This window comes from Anser brachyrhynchus (assembly GCF_964034855.1).
Source record: "Anser brachyrhynchus genome assembly, chromosome: 5".
Lineage (NCBI taxonomy): Eukaryota > Metazoa > Chordata > Aves > Anseriformes > Anatidae > Anser > Anser brachyrhynchus.
The window spans coordinates 2082645-2098596 of record NC_137699.1 but is presented as its reverse complement, the minus strand read 5'-3'; the positions used below and the strand labels follow the sequence as shown (position 1 = coordinate 2098596).

Genomic DNA, 15952 nt, shown 5'->3' with positions numbered 1-15952 from the left:
TCTGCATTCTATTAGCTTTGTCACAGGCTTCTTCCAATAACTGAATCTCAAATTTATAGAATTTGAAGCAGGGCAGGGCAACATCCTCTATACACTTCCAGCAACAGTGGCCCACCCTGGCAGAAAATGCGCTCTCAACTGTAGAGAATTACATAATGAGCTCAAGCAGCACAGAATGAAGTTTTGTGGCTGAATGTACAGTGAGTATAAGCAAGCACAGTCACACATTTCAAATGTGTGCGCACTTGAATGTGTGCTAGAGTTCAGAGAAGTATTTATTGTTGTTTTCTTACCGTAATGGCTGCCTTAAAGTTTTCCAGTTCCTTCTCAGCATTCTCTTCAGTAAGATTTCTCTCTCTCTCTGCTTGATTAATTCTAGATTCCAAGGTGTAACTATCATTTCTAAAGGCCAAGGAAAGCTGTACAAATACATTCTGTTTGGATTTAAAAAAAAAAAAAAAGGCATTTTTAAATAAGTGCCACTGTACTGTAATTTCCAGTAACAACTTATAAATAAGACACACATTTAACAAGCTTCAGTACTTAAATTAATATTGAAATAGAAAACTGAAAATATTTTAAAAAACAGATTTAAAAAAAATCACTCCTCTTTATTTCCTCTAAAATGTTTTCACGAATGCTTCTCTGGAAGTTCAGTAGAGCAGAGAGACAACGACGGAAGTAGCCTACCAGAAGTATCAGAATCACAATGAATCTGTTTTCTAGCTGGACTTCCTCCAAGGGTCCCCAAGGTTTTTAAACAGATAGTCTGTGCAGAGGAAATCCAGGGATGAGCTCACCATTATCATTGTTTTACCTAAGGGATAAACATCTACCACCAAAGGCAGAAGATTAAGTGCTAACATTTTTATTCTCTCGAACCATGCTTTTACAGATTGTTTCTTTCTTTACCAGATGCATTTATTGCTTACGATTAGTACTTTGTGAAGAATGAGTCACCAATAGCTCCATTTGATTTCAGCTATGTAAATAAATAATTATTCTTCACTGGTACATTAAAAAAAAAAAAGGCAGCAGAATACCAAAAAACAAAGCCACCCAGATAATGGGCAACCTATAAACAATTTCTTGGCTAGAACTGACAAAGTAAAAAGTATGTCAACTAACTGCAAAATACAATTGAAAATCATACCTAAGCTCCTATTGGCCAATGGAAAAAAAAAAGCAATTAACTAATGTGGTTTCTGGTCTCAGTTTCAATTTTTTCCTAGCTTTACCATATTTATAATATTATTTTAAAAAGTAGAAACAACATTATAAGATCCTTATTATATATAAATTTATTACACTAATTTACAAAACAAATGTATATGCTATTAGAAAGAATGCACAAACACTTTTACTTAAGTCTTTTAACTGTTTATGTTGTCTGGGGCAATTGCCCATATCACATAAAAATGTTGTTTGAATTGAGCTCCATTTTTTTTTCCTGAAAAATATTTTTGGCAAAATATCTGATTACCTAATTCTAGTAACCACCCTTAGACTTACAGTAGCCACTTAGAATTGAGGCACATGGAATTAAAGACAAATTTAAATCAGGACCATAACCAAGATTTTAACTAATTTAACTACAGAATAAACATATATTAAGGGATAAAATTCACTCTGCATCACTGAAAGCTGTTAAATGAATCTTTAATCAAGAGTTACAGCTTGTGTTATTCAGAAGCTTGGACAAGAACATATAGCAATACACTTGGTGCCTAAACCTACCATTTTAAGAACACACTTACCTCAACTTCTTTTTCAGTAAGCGGAGGGGAGCTAGAAATGAAAACAAAGAAATTAAGATTTTATTAGGTTTGTCTCTCTCTCTCTCTTTTTTTTTTTTTTTTTAGCAACAGCACAGAATCACTTAAGTATTGGTAGAAATATACCAAAGTTTCTGGCAAGTGCAAACATTTATGTATATCTGCACTATATTGTGACAAATTCCAAGTACAAGAGCAAGACAGAAATTACCCTTTTGGAGTTGCAGGTGATCTAATACACTAGACTTGGGGTTATTAACTTCACCTATTTTCCTTCTTTTAACAGCTGAAACCTCATGATGATGATCATACAAAAATCACAGATGGGTAGAATTCAAAACCCAGCTCCCTGTATATAGTACCAACTTGCTTTAGCTGTTTTGTTAGAAGTTTGCAAACTTAGCTAATTATTGTTAGCTGACAATGAATGACATTAAGAAAACAGGTGCTTGAGTTTTATCATTTTTCTACCCAAAGAATGATTACTAACTGTACAAAAATTAGAGAAAGTTACCAAAAACTGGTTTCATAGTAGGCCATAAAAGAAATGAGATAGAGAACAGTATACTGCAAGATCTCGCTTTAAGGTAGTCATCCCATGTGTTTGAATTTACAGGTTCTTATTCCCTGCAGTTCTTCCCATAGTGCAGAGAGCTATTCAATTTTATGCAAGTAAAGAAAAAACATCTGCAAGGAATGAAAGGAGCTGTATACACAAATCCTAGTGGATGCCAGTGACAGAAGTTGAGATTGACATATCTATCATGCACTGTACAGTTCCAGATATTAGTTGTCATATTGGCTGCAACATTAAACCCTAACGTAGAAGTCAATACATATGGCATCAATAAGCAGTTGATTTTTCTTGGTGGATAAAATATATTGATACTTAAAGTAGTGACTAGAAGATGGGAGGCCAATATGCCCTGTGTATTGGAAAACCATTTTGTGCCTAAAGCAGTAGTATTCATATCACTTCTTGTTATTCTAAAAGGAAGTCTACTAGAAGGAGTAGTCCTTCTAGAAAGAAGTTCAAGAGTATTGTTTTGATGTCTAATATGCCTTTTTTTTTTTCTTTTGTTACAGTTCTATTTCTCTCAAAGAAAAGGCTTATGCAGAAATTTGGAGGAATCTGAACTTTATTCTAATATAAAACAAAAGAAAATATTCTCAGTTTCCAAAGTAGTGCAAAATATGTAAGGCACGTGGTGATAAATGCTTGAGCTTTCCTCCCTATGTTATTCCCTATGGGCTAGAGCAAAATACTGTTTTCAAATTATGTCCTTTTTTTAAATAATGTTAATAATTTTAAACAAATCTCTCCCCCAAAAAGGAAAATTTCCACTTAAATTCCGTCAATAAAATGTTCAACTTGGATGGTAGCAAACTCAGATCAGAGATTTGTATTTCTAGAAGTTTGGACAAACACATCGCAGGTATTGTCTCTTCTAACTCCACCTCAGAAGAGGTATGGACCAGAGGATTCCCTTGTTTTATTTACACTGCATTATGCAGCAATAGCTCTAGTTTCAAATGATCTCTTACATGGTTCTACACTGTCCACATGTTACAGATGTGTAAACTATTTCAGATTACATAAAGATAGAACAGTTCAGCTGGAAGGGACCTTCAAAGATCACCAAGTCCAACTGCCTTACCACTTCAGAGCTAACCAAAAGTTAAAGCATAAAGTCTCACTAATACCAATGATATCACAGCTCTGGGAAAGGTCCAAAGCGTCCAGTTCATCCCACTTGTTCCTCATATTGCATGCAGTGGTATACAAACATTTCAGATGTGCTCCTGAACTTGCTGCACTCCTTGGAGCAGCACAGATGCTCCCATTAGCCTTGCCACCCTCGGACAGTGAAGTACCATCCCTTGGTTTAACCTCAGTGTTCCTAATGGTATCTCACTCCCACACTGATCCTAGTTTAAAGCCCTCTCAATCAGTTTCACTAGGTTACAGGTCATGAAATGTTTTCCTCATCGAAACAGGTGGGTCCTGTCAGGCCCCAGCAGACCTCTCCTCTCAAAGATTAAGAGGGAAAGAAACCCTTGAGCCATGACAGGTGCACAAGTAGGCAGTTATGAGCAGGTTGCTTAACATCTCAATGTCAGGGAATTTGCAAGTGAATTCTTCAACTAAGCAGGCAAAATGACAAACTTAATCTCACTGAAAAATCATCACTTGCAGAAAAACTGCTGAATTCTCTCATGTCCAAATTTTACCATATGAAAACATTATCTGGCCTCAAGAGATACTAACCCTTTCAGCATGATTTTATATCTGTAACAGCAATCCTGGAAACCAGGACTGGACAGACTGGTAACTAATCTGTATAAAAATTTATGCAAGTTAAGTTTCAGACTTTTTAAGTAGAACTTAGAAACTCATTTTTAAGTTTGTCAGCTACTGAAAGTTGGTGCACTCCCCAAACTATTCAGAAAATCTGTCACACATTTTAAGATGCAACACTTTCTCTACATATATGGATCCCCCCTGAATGGAACTTAATAAAGGGAGTTCACTGAAAACCATTAGTATGCCTTTCCCAAATCATGTCTTGCTACTTCTGAAGAGTTTTTACCTTCCTGGAAGAGATTTGTGCACACGTAGTTTTCGCAGCAATACATCAGGAATGCTGGGCATGACATCAGAGCTATTCTTTGTCTCTTCCTCTTCAGTGGGAGAGGGGAGAGGTGAAGGGCCTAAAGACATGTGCAGATAAAAATCTTTTTAATGTTATTTGAGAAGGTATACATTAAAAATGAAGTCATCATCTCACAGTCTAGTAGGACCTAACCTAAGCAGAGCCTTTTAAAAGTCAATGAGGATTTCATCCCACCTCTGCTGGGAACAAAAGTGGGATAACAAGAAGAGGTTCTCCACCCCTTAATGCATAACGTTACTTCCTTTATTGAGTAAGGATGCATCACTCACTCCTCCTGTCTTCCCTTTGAACAGAGGCAACAGGAGTAACCATTACAACTGTCATTCTTTATCTAGATAGAATGAAGTAATTTGTGCTCTGACAGTCTCTAATGCACCTAAAAATGACTATTGCATTTTTTTTCTACAATTCAGACTGCATCCAAATTCATTACTGGAACATCTAACCTAGCATTTTTGCATGTGTGTTTTAGCAGTACAGTTAAATCATTTCTGAAAATTTTAGCTTAAATTTCGTAGAGTACTGTCATTTTATAAGGCTTTCAGTGTCACCTGCCAATAATATTTCTAGTATAATACACTATACTACAGACTTTACGCACCACTTATGATGAATCTACAGCATGTACTTGTTCACACTGTATTTTCTTTGAAACAGGACAAAAAGGTAGCAATTGTGTTCTCTACTTGTGTTACTTTCATAAAGACCAAGATATGTCTCAAATTATCTTTTTTTTAAAATTCTTTTTACTTAACTTTTATTTTCATTTTATTTAATTTCATATATAGTATTTACCTTATCCTCTCCTCTTGCCATAATTTATGGAAGGACTCTCCTGTAGGAAAGTCAGGATCCCCAGTTTGATCAGAGACCTGGGAAGATACCTTTGCCCAGGCTTCCTGTTCATTTAGCATAACAGACAGGTTCTTAGATGTTCATAACTGTGTGAAGAATCTCAGATTTTTTGAATGTGGAGAACATTATCATGAAAAGCAGAAAAGAACAGTAGGTTCTTCCTATTTCCAGCTATGTTTAAGTTCTGTGCATTTCTTCTATATTTAAAAGTCTAATTATTTTCGAACCATTGTGTATGTCCTCACAGAAACACAGCCTAACACCACAAGGTCCCCAGCCTAACAAAGCTCACTTATCTAGACTTCTGTAGATGCACAGTTGTGTTTACTAAGATGATCACAATAACTTGGCATTAATAACAAAACATGATGGAGCCAGTATATTTGATTCATAATACTACTAATAAAGCAGCTGGCTACTTGCTATTGTTCAAGCAAATTTACAGCTCCACTTAAAAAGAAAAGGTGGCTTCTATGACAATGTAAGGAAGTAAGTCTCCCTAACAAACAAGCTAAGGATTTGACCCCTCACTTGCCTTCCCCATTGAGGACAAGGGTTTGACCTTTAATGTGCTATTATTTATATGAGTAGTAGACTTCAGGATGTTCATGATACTCAAGAGCTCTTGGTTGAAAAGCTGAATAAAATAATGCTTAGTTTTTCGTAATGTTTTCCTCTCAGAAGGTTCAGATTTGCCCAAATTATTTAACAGACCAGTAAAATGGCAACTATTTTACAATTTCAAACAAGGCCCACTAAATAATTTCTAGGAAACGTACTAGCAGAGCGACAGGAATAATACTACCACATATGAAAAATCCAAAGATACAAACTCTAAACACAGGTAGAGGACAAGAAGCCTGTTTTCATCTTGTCTCACTCAAACGGAAGATGAGACTGTTTTCAGAGGTAACGTGAAGCGTAATATCTCAGCCATCTCCCTGCATAACAGAAGCTTTGAGGTCTTGTGAAACAGTCCCAGAGCATACAAACCATCACACCTCTCACATTGCATCCTTCTATTCCTGCTCCCCATGCATGAACCATACAGAGCAAAGGGCATGTTATTGGCTGTTGGATCAGAAGATGCATTCCTCTTTTTCCCAAGCCTAATCAACAGCCAAATCAAAAAACATCACTAGTTTTACTGGTCTCTCAATCACCATTTACTACCCTCCCCCATGACTGCTTCAGTACGTCTAGTATTGTAATTGAAAAAGTAAGAAATGTTTTATTTTCTGTATCAGTTAATTATATTTAAAAAAATCAGTGTGTAACAAAGACACACTCCTTCACATTTTTGTGGTACTGCACCTTTTTCCTGTTCAGCTGCTTCACTAAGTTCAGGAAGTTTAAGTCCAACTAAATTTTGATTTCTCAGCAAAATATGCTCCTGTTAAGAAAAACAGTAACATTTACAAGTAACTTAACTAGAAATCTCAATATAAATATACCTGACAAATGAACACTAAATATAACATTCACTTTAGTTAATAAACATAATTGAGATATTTACATGAAGTTATAGTTATTACAATATCAGTATCACATATTTCAAATTTCATACATGCATTACTTAGCAAAAATCCTGGTCATGTGAATAGAGATTTGCAATATGGGCCCCTTACTCAAGTACAAAAAGGGAATTTTAGTAAATGAATATGAAAAAAACATAGTAGCAAGCTAGTATTCCAGAAAGGAGAAAGTACAGAAAATCAGATATCAAAGATTTTGCCACCTTATGGAATTAGTAGGATTTACTCACACCAAAGCTGGGTGTGCTAGTAGATGCAAGTTAATGCTTCACTGTTACTGTACCACTATTCCCTACAGGTAGGGAAGAATACAGTCCTCGGGATTACACATCATTATCTTTTCTCCTTCTATCATCTCCTCATTTCCTACTTTCATATTCTCAAATATATTTTAAATTTGTAAACACCTGCTTTTGTTTATAAGTAGACAACTCCAACTGGTCAGAGCTCAAATCCTGCATAACTAGAATTACATGCCACATTGTATTAATTTTCTGATTCTGTTTATAGCTGTTTAACAGCTACGAAAACAGTCATATGGCTCAGGTGCCTCTATATGAACATTTCCAGTACATATATAGTAAGAATGTGTGTTACATAAACAAGAAAAGATGAATAACCAAGCTGTCATTCCCAAGCACTACAGTGGAAAGGAAGTAACCAAAGTGCAAAATTTGAGGTCCTCAGATCTGTCAGCCCTGTACTTGTCTTAAAGTATTAACTAGCGGAGATTGAAAAAAATATTATGATGTTAAGGGAAGGAACTACTACTTCTCCCCCTTTTAAAGGTCCTATACACATTAGTTGCTGCATCATTCCATGCTATTTCTACTTTTTTAATAAAGTAGTTAATTCTTAGGGTTTAATTATTTCAGACAAAGTTCTTTTTGACAAACATTTAAGACAACTATTTAGCAACAGATTAATTTACAGATTTCAGAGTCCAATACTGTCCTTCAAGAGGCTGACAGATTTGCACCATGTTAGAACTCAAAACTCTAAGTCTGCTTATCTGCTCTCAGGGGCACTCAGTTCAAAAACTCTGGGCACATTTTCTGAGGATGTTCAATAAGCAAAAATGCATGCTAAAAACACTTCCTGTCCTCTGAGATCTTGTAAATGTAACAATATTGCAAAGACCTGTAATCTTGAATGACAGGACAACTACCCTTAAAAGGGACAATGCCAAGAGGTAAACAGGACACAAAACCACTCAGCTGAACAAAGCAAAAATGATTTTTAAATCCAAAGAAAACTTACAAATAGTACAAGACAGAAGATCTTGTAAGCCCTTACATAAAAGTATAACAACTATCTCAACTTCAAATTAAAGCTTTCTGTTTATACATAGGTCTCATCCCTTTCACACAGAAATCAGCCAGTTAGTATTTTGTCTCTCTGGTTCTGAAGAAAATTATGAAGGAACAGAAAAAGCATAGTACAAGGAAGTAAAGGAAGTGAAAAGAGCGTAAGTGACCCTTTTAAAGAGAATATTGTTATATCCTCAGGAAGGAAAGATTCTTCAGATCTAAAAAACTCTTTAGAAACCAAAATAGATCATTTTACTCCAAAGTATGTTTTACAAATGACATGGCTGTTAATCAACTGCTTCCTGTTTATAGTTCATGTAAACTGTGCAAAAATGAATTATTGTGTTTTATACTCACCTTTCTGCCACAATGAAAGCAATTAGTGTTTCCTCGACACCAGTATTACAATTTGTTTTTCCTGAAGACAAAACCCCCTATGTGCAAGAGCACATGCATAAGGAGGAGACAACAGCGCAGTTGAGGCGTATTTGACAAGAACTACGAAATAGTAACTTCATGGTATTTAGTTACAGGTTACAATTTACTAAAGTTGGAAAGGAAAAATGATACAATATTGTATTTATTTTGCTGAAATTGTTTGCTATTATATTAACATACATTTCTTGCAACAATAAAAATAATGCTAGCAAGTTGAAAGTTTAGTAAGATGCAAAAATAACTTTAAAACAGGATACAACTGATAACTAGGACTCACCTCTCTGAGCTTTGTCAATTTCTGCATTCGAACAGGCTGAACTTGGATTTGGAGGTCTTTGAATGCTTTAAATTGATTGTTGGATTTATTACCACCAAAGCTTTTCTCTTCCTCAGATGGTAGTTTTAAAGGTGTTTTATCTTTTTGTCCAGGCTCCAAGCTATCCCATGATACAGCTCGTAGTAGAGGAGGACGCAGCCCACATAGTTTAAATTCTGGTTTACAAGAAATTTTATGGTCCCTCATTTCTGGAACAGGAATTTTTAGTTTTGGATCTGTATTTCCTATTCCTGGTAAATAGGTTCTTAAAGGAGCATCATTTTCTTTTGCTTTCTTGAGGAATGATTTTGCGAGTTCATTTTCACAAACATTCATGCAAGTGTTAAGAGACATTCTGCCACCATCACTGCCTGAAGGGGAGCATTTGGGCAAAGTATCTATATGTTTACGCGGATCAAAGTTTTCTTTTTGTTCTGACAGTTTTTCTTTGGAGTTTTCAAAACCAGCAGAACGTGGAACCAGCCTTCCCTGAGAAATCTTCCTTTGATCATTTGGCCTTCGATCCGTTAATCCCTTAGCAGCATTCTGAAAGTAGAGACACATATAAAACAGAGAAACAATAGTGGATTTCTCTTTTCCCCTGCTCTGATGATGGATTTTCCACATATAGAGTCATTTTCATTGATGTTTGCCTTTAAACATGTGCTTTTGACAATGGAAATAATTTTTGAAGGGCACTTGAAAGAACACTGAATTGGAATTCTCTTCTCTGAACCTTTGAGATAACATCCTGCCATTCCAAGTACTCATAGCGCTAGGATTCTCATCATCATAATGTAAGGTTTGCCCAAGTATACACCTTGAGCCCTATATCTTACAGCACTGTTACTTTCCAATTTTTTTGATTTGACTTTTTTTTTTTTCCTGTTAGTTCCTCACCTCCCAAGGAAAAAATTATGGTTTTGTACACAAAAGTTAAAACATACTAATTTGTCTCCATGTTTCTCATGTTTCCATGTTCATTTCTAGTTCCCTCCGTGCTGGGGTTTTTAATTTCATATAATTTAGTACTACTAAAAAGTCTCATTAATATGTACTTCATTACTCTGATCACCAATCCATACTTTCTTCTATTACATTGTTCCTTGGGATTAATAATTTGCATTGTTCTATTGAGTGCACAGGATCTCATTATCATGCAGCTTTAACAAGCCACAAGTCATATCAGTGAAATCAGGCTCTAAGTTACAGCTTTAAGGAGTGGGGAAGGAAGGTAGAGACATGTTACTCATTCTGCCCTCACTGTGATACAGCAAGATGCAGAGACAACTGAGGCAGATGTATAGAATATATGCATGCAAGCTGTTCAAAATCTCTGTGTGCATTACCATAGGTTATAATTGTTTGCAATCTCCAGAAGAGAACTGGCAAAACAACGTGTGCCTGTTTCTTGGTTACTCTGGTACAGAATCTAAACTTTTGTCTAAGGGCACTTGTATCAGTAATTTAAGGCAGCAAACAAACGTAACTTGAGGGCTCTGCTCTAATTATATTGCTACTCCTGCCCTTTGTAGTTACTGCTCCAAAGTTCTGCTGAAATATATATATATATATACGCACACACACAAAGCATTGCCTAATCCACTTATGAGAAAATCTCTTTAAAGGGCCATCAGGCCATCTGATGTTACCTAAACCAAGTTAGGAAGCATTCACCTAAGATGCTTCGCCAATAGATGTGTAGATTCGTACCATCCTATCTGTCGTACAGAATATTAAGTACAATAACCTCTTCTGCTAAATTAAATGGGTCTGGAAGAAGACATCTGTCTAAAACACCAGTGTACATTGAAATGGCTACAGTAGGTTTTTTTCCTTGAATTCTGAAGGTACTTAGCATATTGATTTTAATTAACATAAAGCAGGAATGAAAATGTGTTCATAATAGGACACACAGGATAGCTGTAGCCCATTTTTCACCACTATATTGCCAGGTGCTTTGCAATTTCTTAGCTCAGTATTGTTTTTTTTCTTAGTTCAGTATTGCTTTTCTGTTCACTTAGTAAAGTTTTTAGCCTTTTTAGCTGCACAAATAAGTCATATGTGCTTAGAAAAAACAACAGATTTTGTACAACACCATATCAAACACTTACCTCTGCAGTTTGCCTCTCATCTTCTTTCACAGTTCTGTTATTCTAGCAAAAAGAGGGAAGAAAGTTGTGTATGTCTTACAAAATTTTCTTTGACATCTATGCTGCGTTATATACAAATATTAATAGATGAACTTTAAATATTTTTTACATCATTATATTTATTTATGAAGTAATTTTAGGGATTGGTTTTTCCCATAGATTAAGATCATATATATGTTTCCATTTTCTATACTTCACAGTTCTCTGTGATCCTTCAGCAGTCATTACGTCATGGATTTTGGTCTTCAGAATTAACATTTATTAGTTTCTCAGTTTGCAGGAAAACATGTTAATAATCATATTTTAGTATTGAAAATAGTATTGAAAACTTCCTATTTTCCTCAGGGACGAACAGAACAGTGTAATATAATATAGTCCTTTAATAATCAGGTTACTGTGCAGATTATTCAGCTCTTTCTTACCGGCCCTGGTGATACTGACTCAACGCTAGTGGTTTCGCATGCATCAGATCCTAGGAAGACATGTGTGATTAAAGTGTATCCTGATGGTTTTGCTCAAAAGTTTTAATACCACAACATTAGCAAACACATACACACACACTTACATCTAAGATGAAAACTTCAATGCACAAAATATTATTTAAAAGGGAAAAATTAAATCTGAAACACAAAAAGTGAAAGAACACTAGAACTTCTCAAACATCTATTATTGAAAAGAATAAAAAGGAACCTGTAGCCAAGCAGCACCACAGGAGCAAAATATAACAAAAACACATAAGTAAATATTTACTTATACATCATCATATATCAAGATTTACTTATATATCATAGGTATTAAAGAGCTTTGTCATATTCAGGAGATGCTTGAATGTATAGATTCTGACTTCTCCAGAGATACTAAGAAAATTTGTTTTATTTTATTTTTTATTTTTAATAACTTAAGGTTTGAACCTGCATAGATCATTTTACCTGATGGAACAGGAAGAGTGAGAGAGTTGCTCCGAGATGCTACTGGTGAAACTTTCGGACTAAGTGTAGGGGAAACAGCTTCATTAAAACAAGAGACACAAATAAAAAAGTAATTTTATTCTCTAGGCTTGTGGTTTCTGATTTTTTTTTAATTCATGCAAGATTAAAACATTAATCTCACAGTTATCAAACTGTCATGTGTTTGTCCCAAGTATGACGAGTCACTTTAATTGCCAAATTGTTTTTGCCAATTATGAACTTAGAGTAAGTTTTATCTCATATACGTAGCACAAACTAATAAAATTTGTTGATACCCAGAATTATCATTCCCCTCAGTTTTATGAGATTGTAAGCATCGCAGAGGAGTGGGCACAAGAGAAGAACTCAAGGAATTTAGAAAAAAAGAGAAATTTAACTTAAAAAGATTTAGTTTTCTTTTCCCTACAGAAAGTGTCAAGCTGATTTTAAGACAGAATTCTGTTTTGAAAAGGTATTTCAAAGCTAAATGAAAGTCCTATTTCACAATAAAAATGACAATTTTGTCCTAGCTTTCAAACACTTCCTATGAGGGAAAAATAATTTCAAATGACATTCTAGAACAAAATATTTTATTCTATCATTTTTAAAGGAAGATCTGGTCCAGTTAGCTTAGTTTACAATTATATTTAGAATAAAAGTCTGTGTAATTATGTCTGGGTGGTATGTTTTTCCACAATATTCATATCTAGTCATTAAGGTTTAATTTTATGTACAATAGGATCTCTAGGCAGTAAATCTTGACAAGAAAATTTGTGACTTTTTTAAGATTGCAATTGAAATAGCTCCTGCTTTCCTATTACAGTGTCTGCAGTGTGTCATTCAGACACCTACAAACATTGTCTTCTACTGTTACATTTGAATATAGATTGGTCATTTCTGCTTCATACTGAATTGTGAAGAGAGACAGAGGGATTCTAACCTTCAAATTAACAAAGTGTATGCCTACAGTAGCAATATATGTGTTACAGTAGATATTTATTTATGCCTTTGCAGATCTTTGAAGTACAATGTGAAATCTTATCTTCAGAATCTGCACATACCTGTGGGTGATTCTGGGAGGCTACTTCTTGATTTTCTGCCTCTGCGCATTAGAAACCTCTCGCTCACTTTCTTTGCTTCTTCTAGTAATTCAAGGTTCTTCTTTTTGTCTTCCTCTGATATTCTGACATCTGGCAGCTGATCATTTACCAAATCAATCACGTGACCACTGTTATCTGGGTTGAAAACATCAGAATTACAGCTGTATTTCATGTATCCAGATAGGTTGCTGCATTTCAGAGTAACCAGCACAAAACATCTGTAAGTTGAACTTCGAGCTTACATTAAATAAAATTTCTGACTGTTAATTTTATAATGCTGTTATATTCACAATTTTAGAGCAAGTCATCAAAACCACAGATTACCCACTGAGATTAAGTCAAAGATGCTCATAAACTCACGATCACTATCTAAAAACGTTATCAGTATTCCCTGTGCATGCACTCCCTATGTATGCATTACAGATGTGCATGTACATGAAAGAAAACTTCAGTCAAGACAATCAGACTGTATGTAGGACATCAAGGTGCTTCAGTGAGTCCAGAGAAGGGCAACGAAGCTGGTGAGGGGTCTGGAGAACAAGTCTTATGAGGAGCGGCTGAGGGAGCCGGGGTTGTTCAGCCTGGAGAAGAGGAGGCTCAGGGGCGACCTCATTGCTCTCTACAGGTACCTTAAAGGAGGCTGTAGCAAGGTGGGGGTTGGTCTATTCTCCCACATGCCTGGTGACCAGATGAGGGGGAACGGGCTAAAGTTGCGCCAGGGGAGGTTTAGGTTGGATATTAGGAAGAACTTCTTTACCGAAAGGGTTGTTAGGCATTGGAATGGGCTGCCCAGGGACGTGGTTGAGTCACCATGCCTGGAGGTCTTTAAGAGACATTTAGATGTAGAGCTTAGTGATATGGTTTAGTGGAGGACTTGTTAGTGTTAGGTCAGAGGTTGGACTAGGTGATCTTGGAGGTATCTTCCAACCTAGGTGATTCTGTGATTCTATTTACATCTTCATTGCATGTCACATTTTCAGAGAAAACATCCTAGCTTGAATGAATAATCACTTCTTACCAACAGAAGTCAATGAACTTGTTGAATTCCTAGTGGCACGGTTAGAATGTCTTCTATGAGGACTACGAGGTCTAGAGAGAAAAATAAATGAAAAAAATTATGGGAAGATGCCACAAAAAAAAAAAAGGGAAGACTACAGAACAAAGGAATATTACAGAAATTACTTGACATTTACTGATAACCTCAGATACTGTAAACTTTCAATTTCTCAAACTAAAGCAAGTAGTTATTCCTATCATGACATGAAACTCACCTAAATAGGTATGTTACAAAAAGTAATTTTTAGTCTTTGTAAGTTGATAGTGTTTCCTAAACTAAGTTTTATGATTAAGATAATTTCTTAGGCTGCCACACTGACATAGCAGGTAAATATCTTAAACGACATCAGAAAATTAAGTGCTGATCCAGCAGGTAATGCTGCTTTTATAGGGCTGCATTATAATTCTAACTCTTAAACAATCTTGATGTTCAGAGAGGTACATTTGAAGGATACAAGCAAATTATAGTACCGATTTTGATTGATACTTCATGATTATTTTTTCCCATAATTCAAGTCTAATATCAGATCAGTAAATTCAATTTCCAGGTCAAGAACTATGTTTTATCAGAAGATTAAAAATAACCCTAATTCAACTGAAAATTGAAGTTTTCAGCTTCAGACAGGATTGTTATTTCAATTCAGTAACTTGCCTAACCTCAAGGTGCTATTCTTGCCTGGCCTACCTGAATGGCCCCAAACTTCTGCTTCAAAATTACTGTGTTTAGTTGTTATACTTTGTTCTTCCAACTGTTTATCTTAGAAAAAATATCTACTTCAATTTTCAACTGATATTTTATCTCACTAGATCAGGAAAGCAGTCCCATCTCAGTTTCCATGTCCTTTCACTGAAACAGCAAGGAGGACTGAACAGATATAAGACAGGAATGGAAAGAAGAGAGCTGAAAAAGGAACCTAAACTTGTTGCATCTGGTTTTTTTTCAGAGGAAAAAAAAAAGTGAGAAGAGAATTTTAAAGATGCTGACTAGTGTTAGAATATGTTCTAATATCTAATAATATTGTCCTGTGTGGAAAACAAAACAAAACAAACCCAAAGTTATCCAGCAACAACAAGCTACCTACAATTTTTGTACGGCATACCATATGCAATAACAGTAGCTTCACCAGCATCAGCTTAAATTGTTATTAATATCTGCTTTAATTCAATATAAAGATAACATGCACATGACTGGAAGGTATATGCACTCTCAAAGATATATTTAATATACTAGAATAAAAAAGTTAAGAAGTATTTTCAACAGTTGACAAGACTATAAGATGCTAAAAATAGAATTTAAATTAAATACCTGCCAAAATTATTGTTAAAACCTGAAAATTATTTTTATTATCACAAACCTCGTTGGAAATTCTGAACTTACAATTAAGCCTTACAAACTGTCATACATTGCAAGTGCATCTTTTGCCAAAACCACACATTCCGTCATTAAAAACATTGAGTAATTTAAAGATGGTGCAGATTGTTTGTAAGAACAATCAAACAACAGTTTGTTGCTACATTTTCCTTTCAGTAGAGAAAACAATTCTAACAGATTGCAAATATCATTTCTACAACATGTATTTTTCAGCATAACACTACGAATACTGCCAAAAGATGGTCATAGAGCTAGTTCTTTAATTCAGAAAAGAAACAGATGAAAGAGATTTTCTACATAAGATATGCCCAATTGCAAGAGTCAACACTGATGGCTGACCATACCATGAAAAATTTCACTATTTGAAAGAACAGTAAGATTTAAAAAAACAAAACAAAAAAAACCACAAGGATAACTTTC

At 35.1% G+C, this 15952-nt stretch overlaps 1 protein-coding gene across 34 annotated transcripts in view; it reads right to left on the bottom strand.

The window, feature by feature from the left end:
• IRAG1 (inositol 1,4,5-triphosphate receptor associated 1) overlaps positions 1–15952 on the bottom strand; it is a 107395-nt gene that overhangs the window by 14519 nt on the left and 76924 nt on the right. For all 34 annotated transcript variants that reach the window (XM_080593285.1, XM_080593255.1, XM_080593261.1 and 31 more), the window contains 10 exons: positions 14123–14193; positions 13066–13239; positions 11987–12064; positions 11480–11529; positions 11019–11060; positions 8866–9450; positions 6620–6698; positions 4367–4487; positions 1758–1788; positions 294–434 (listed from right to left, as the gene is read on the bottom strand). In XM_080593285.1, the coding sequence (XP_080449411.1) occupies positions 294–434; positions 1758–1788; positions 4367–4487; positions 6620–6698; positions 8866–9450; positions 11019–11060; positions 11480–11529; positions 11987–12064; positions 13066–13239; positions 14123–14193 (1372 nt within the window). The remainder of the gene's footprint in view (positions 1–293; positions 435–1757; positions 1789–4366; positions 4488–6619; positions 6699–8865; positions 9451–11018; positions 11061–11479; positions 11530–11986; positions 12065–13065; positions 13240–14122; positions 14194–15952) is intronic.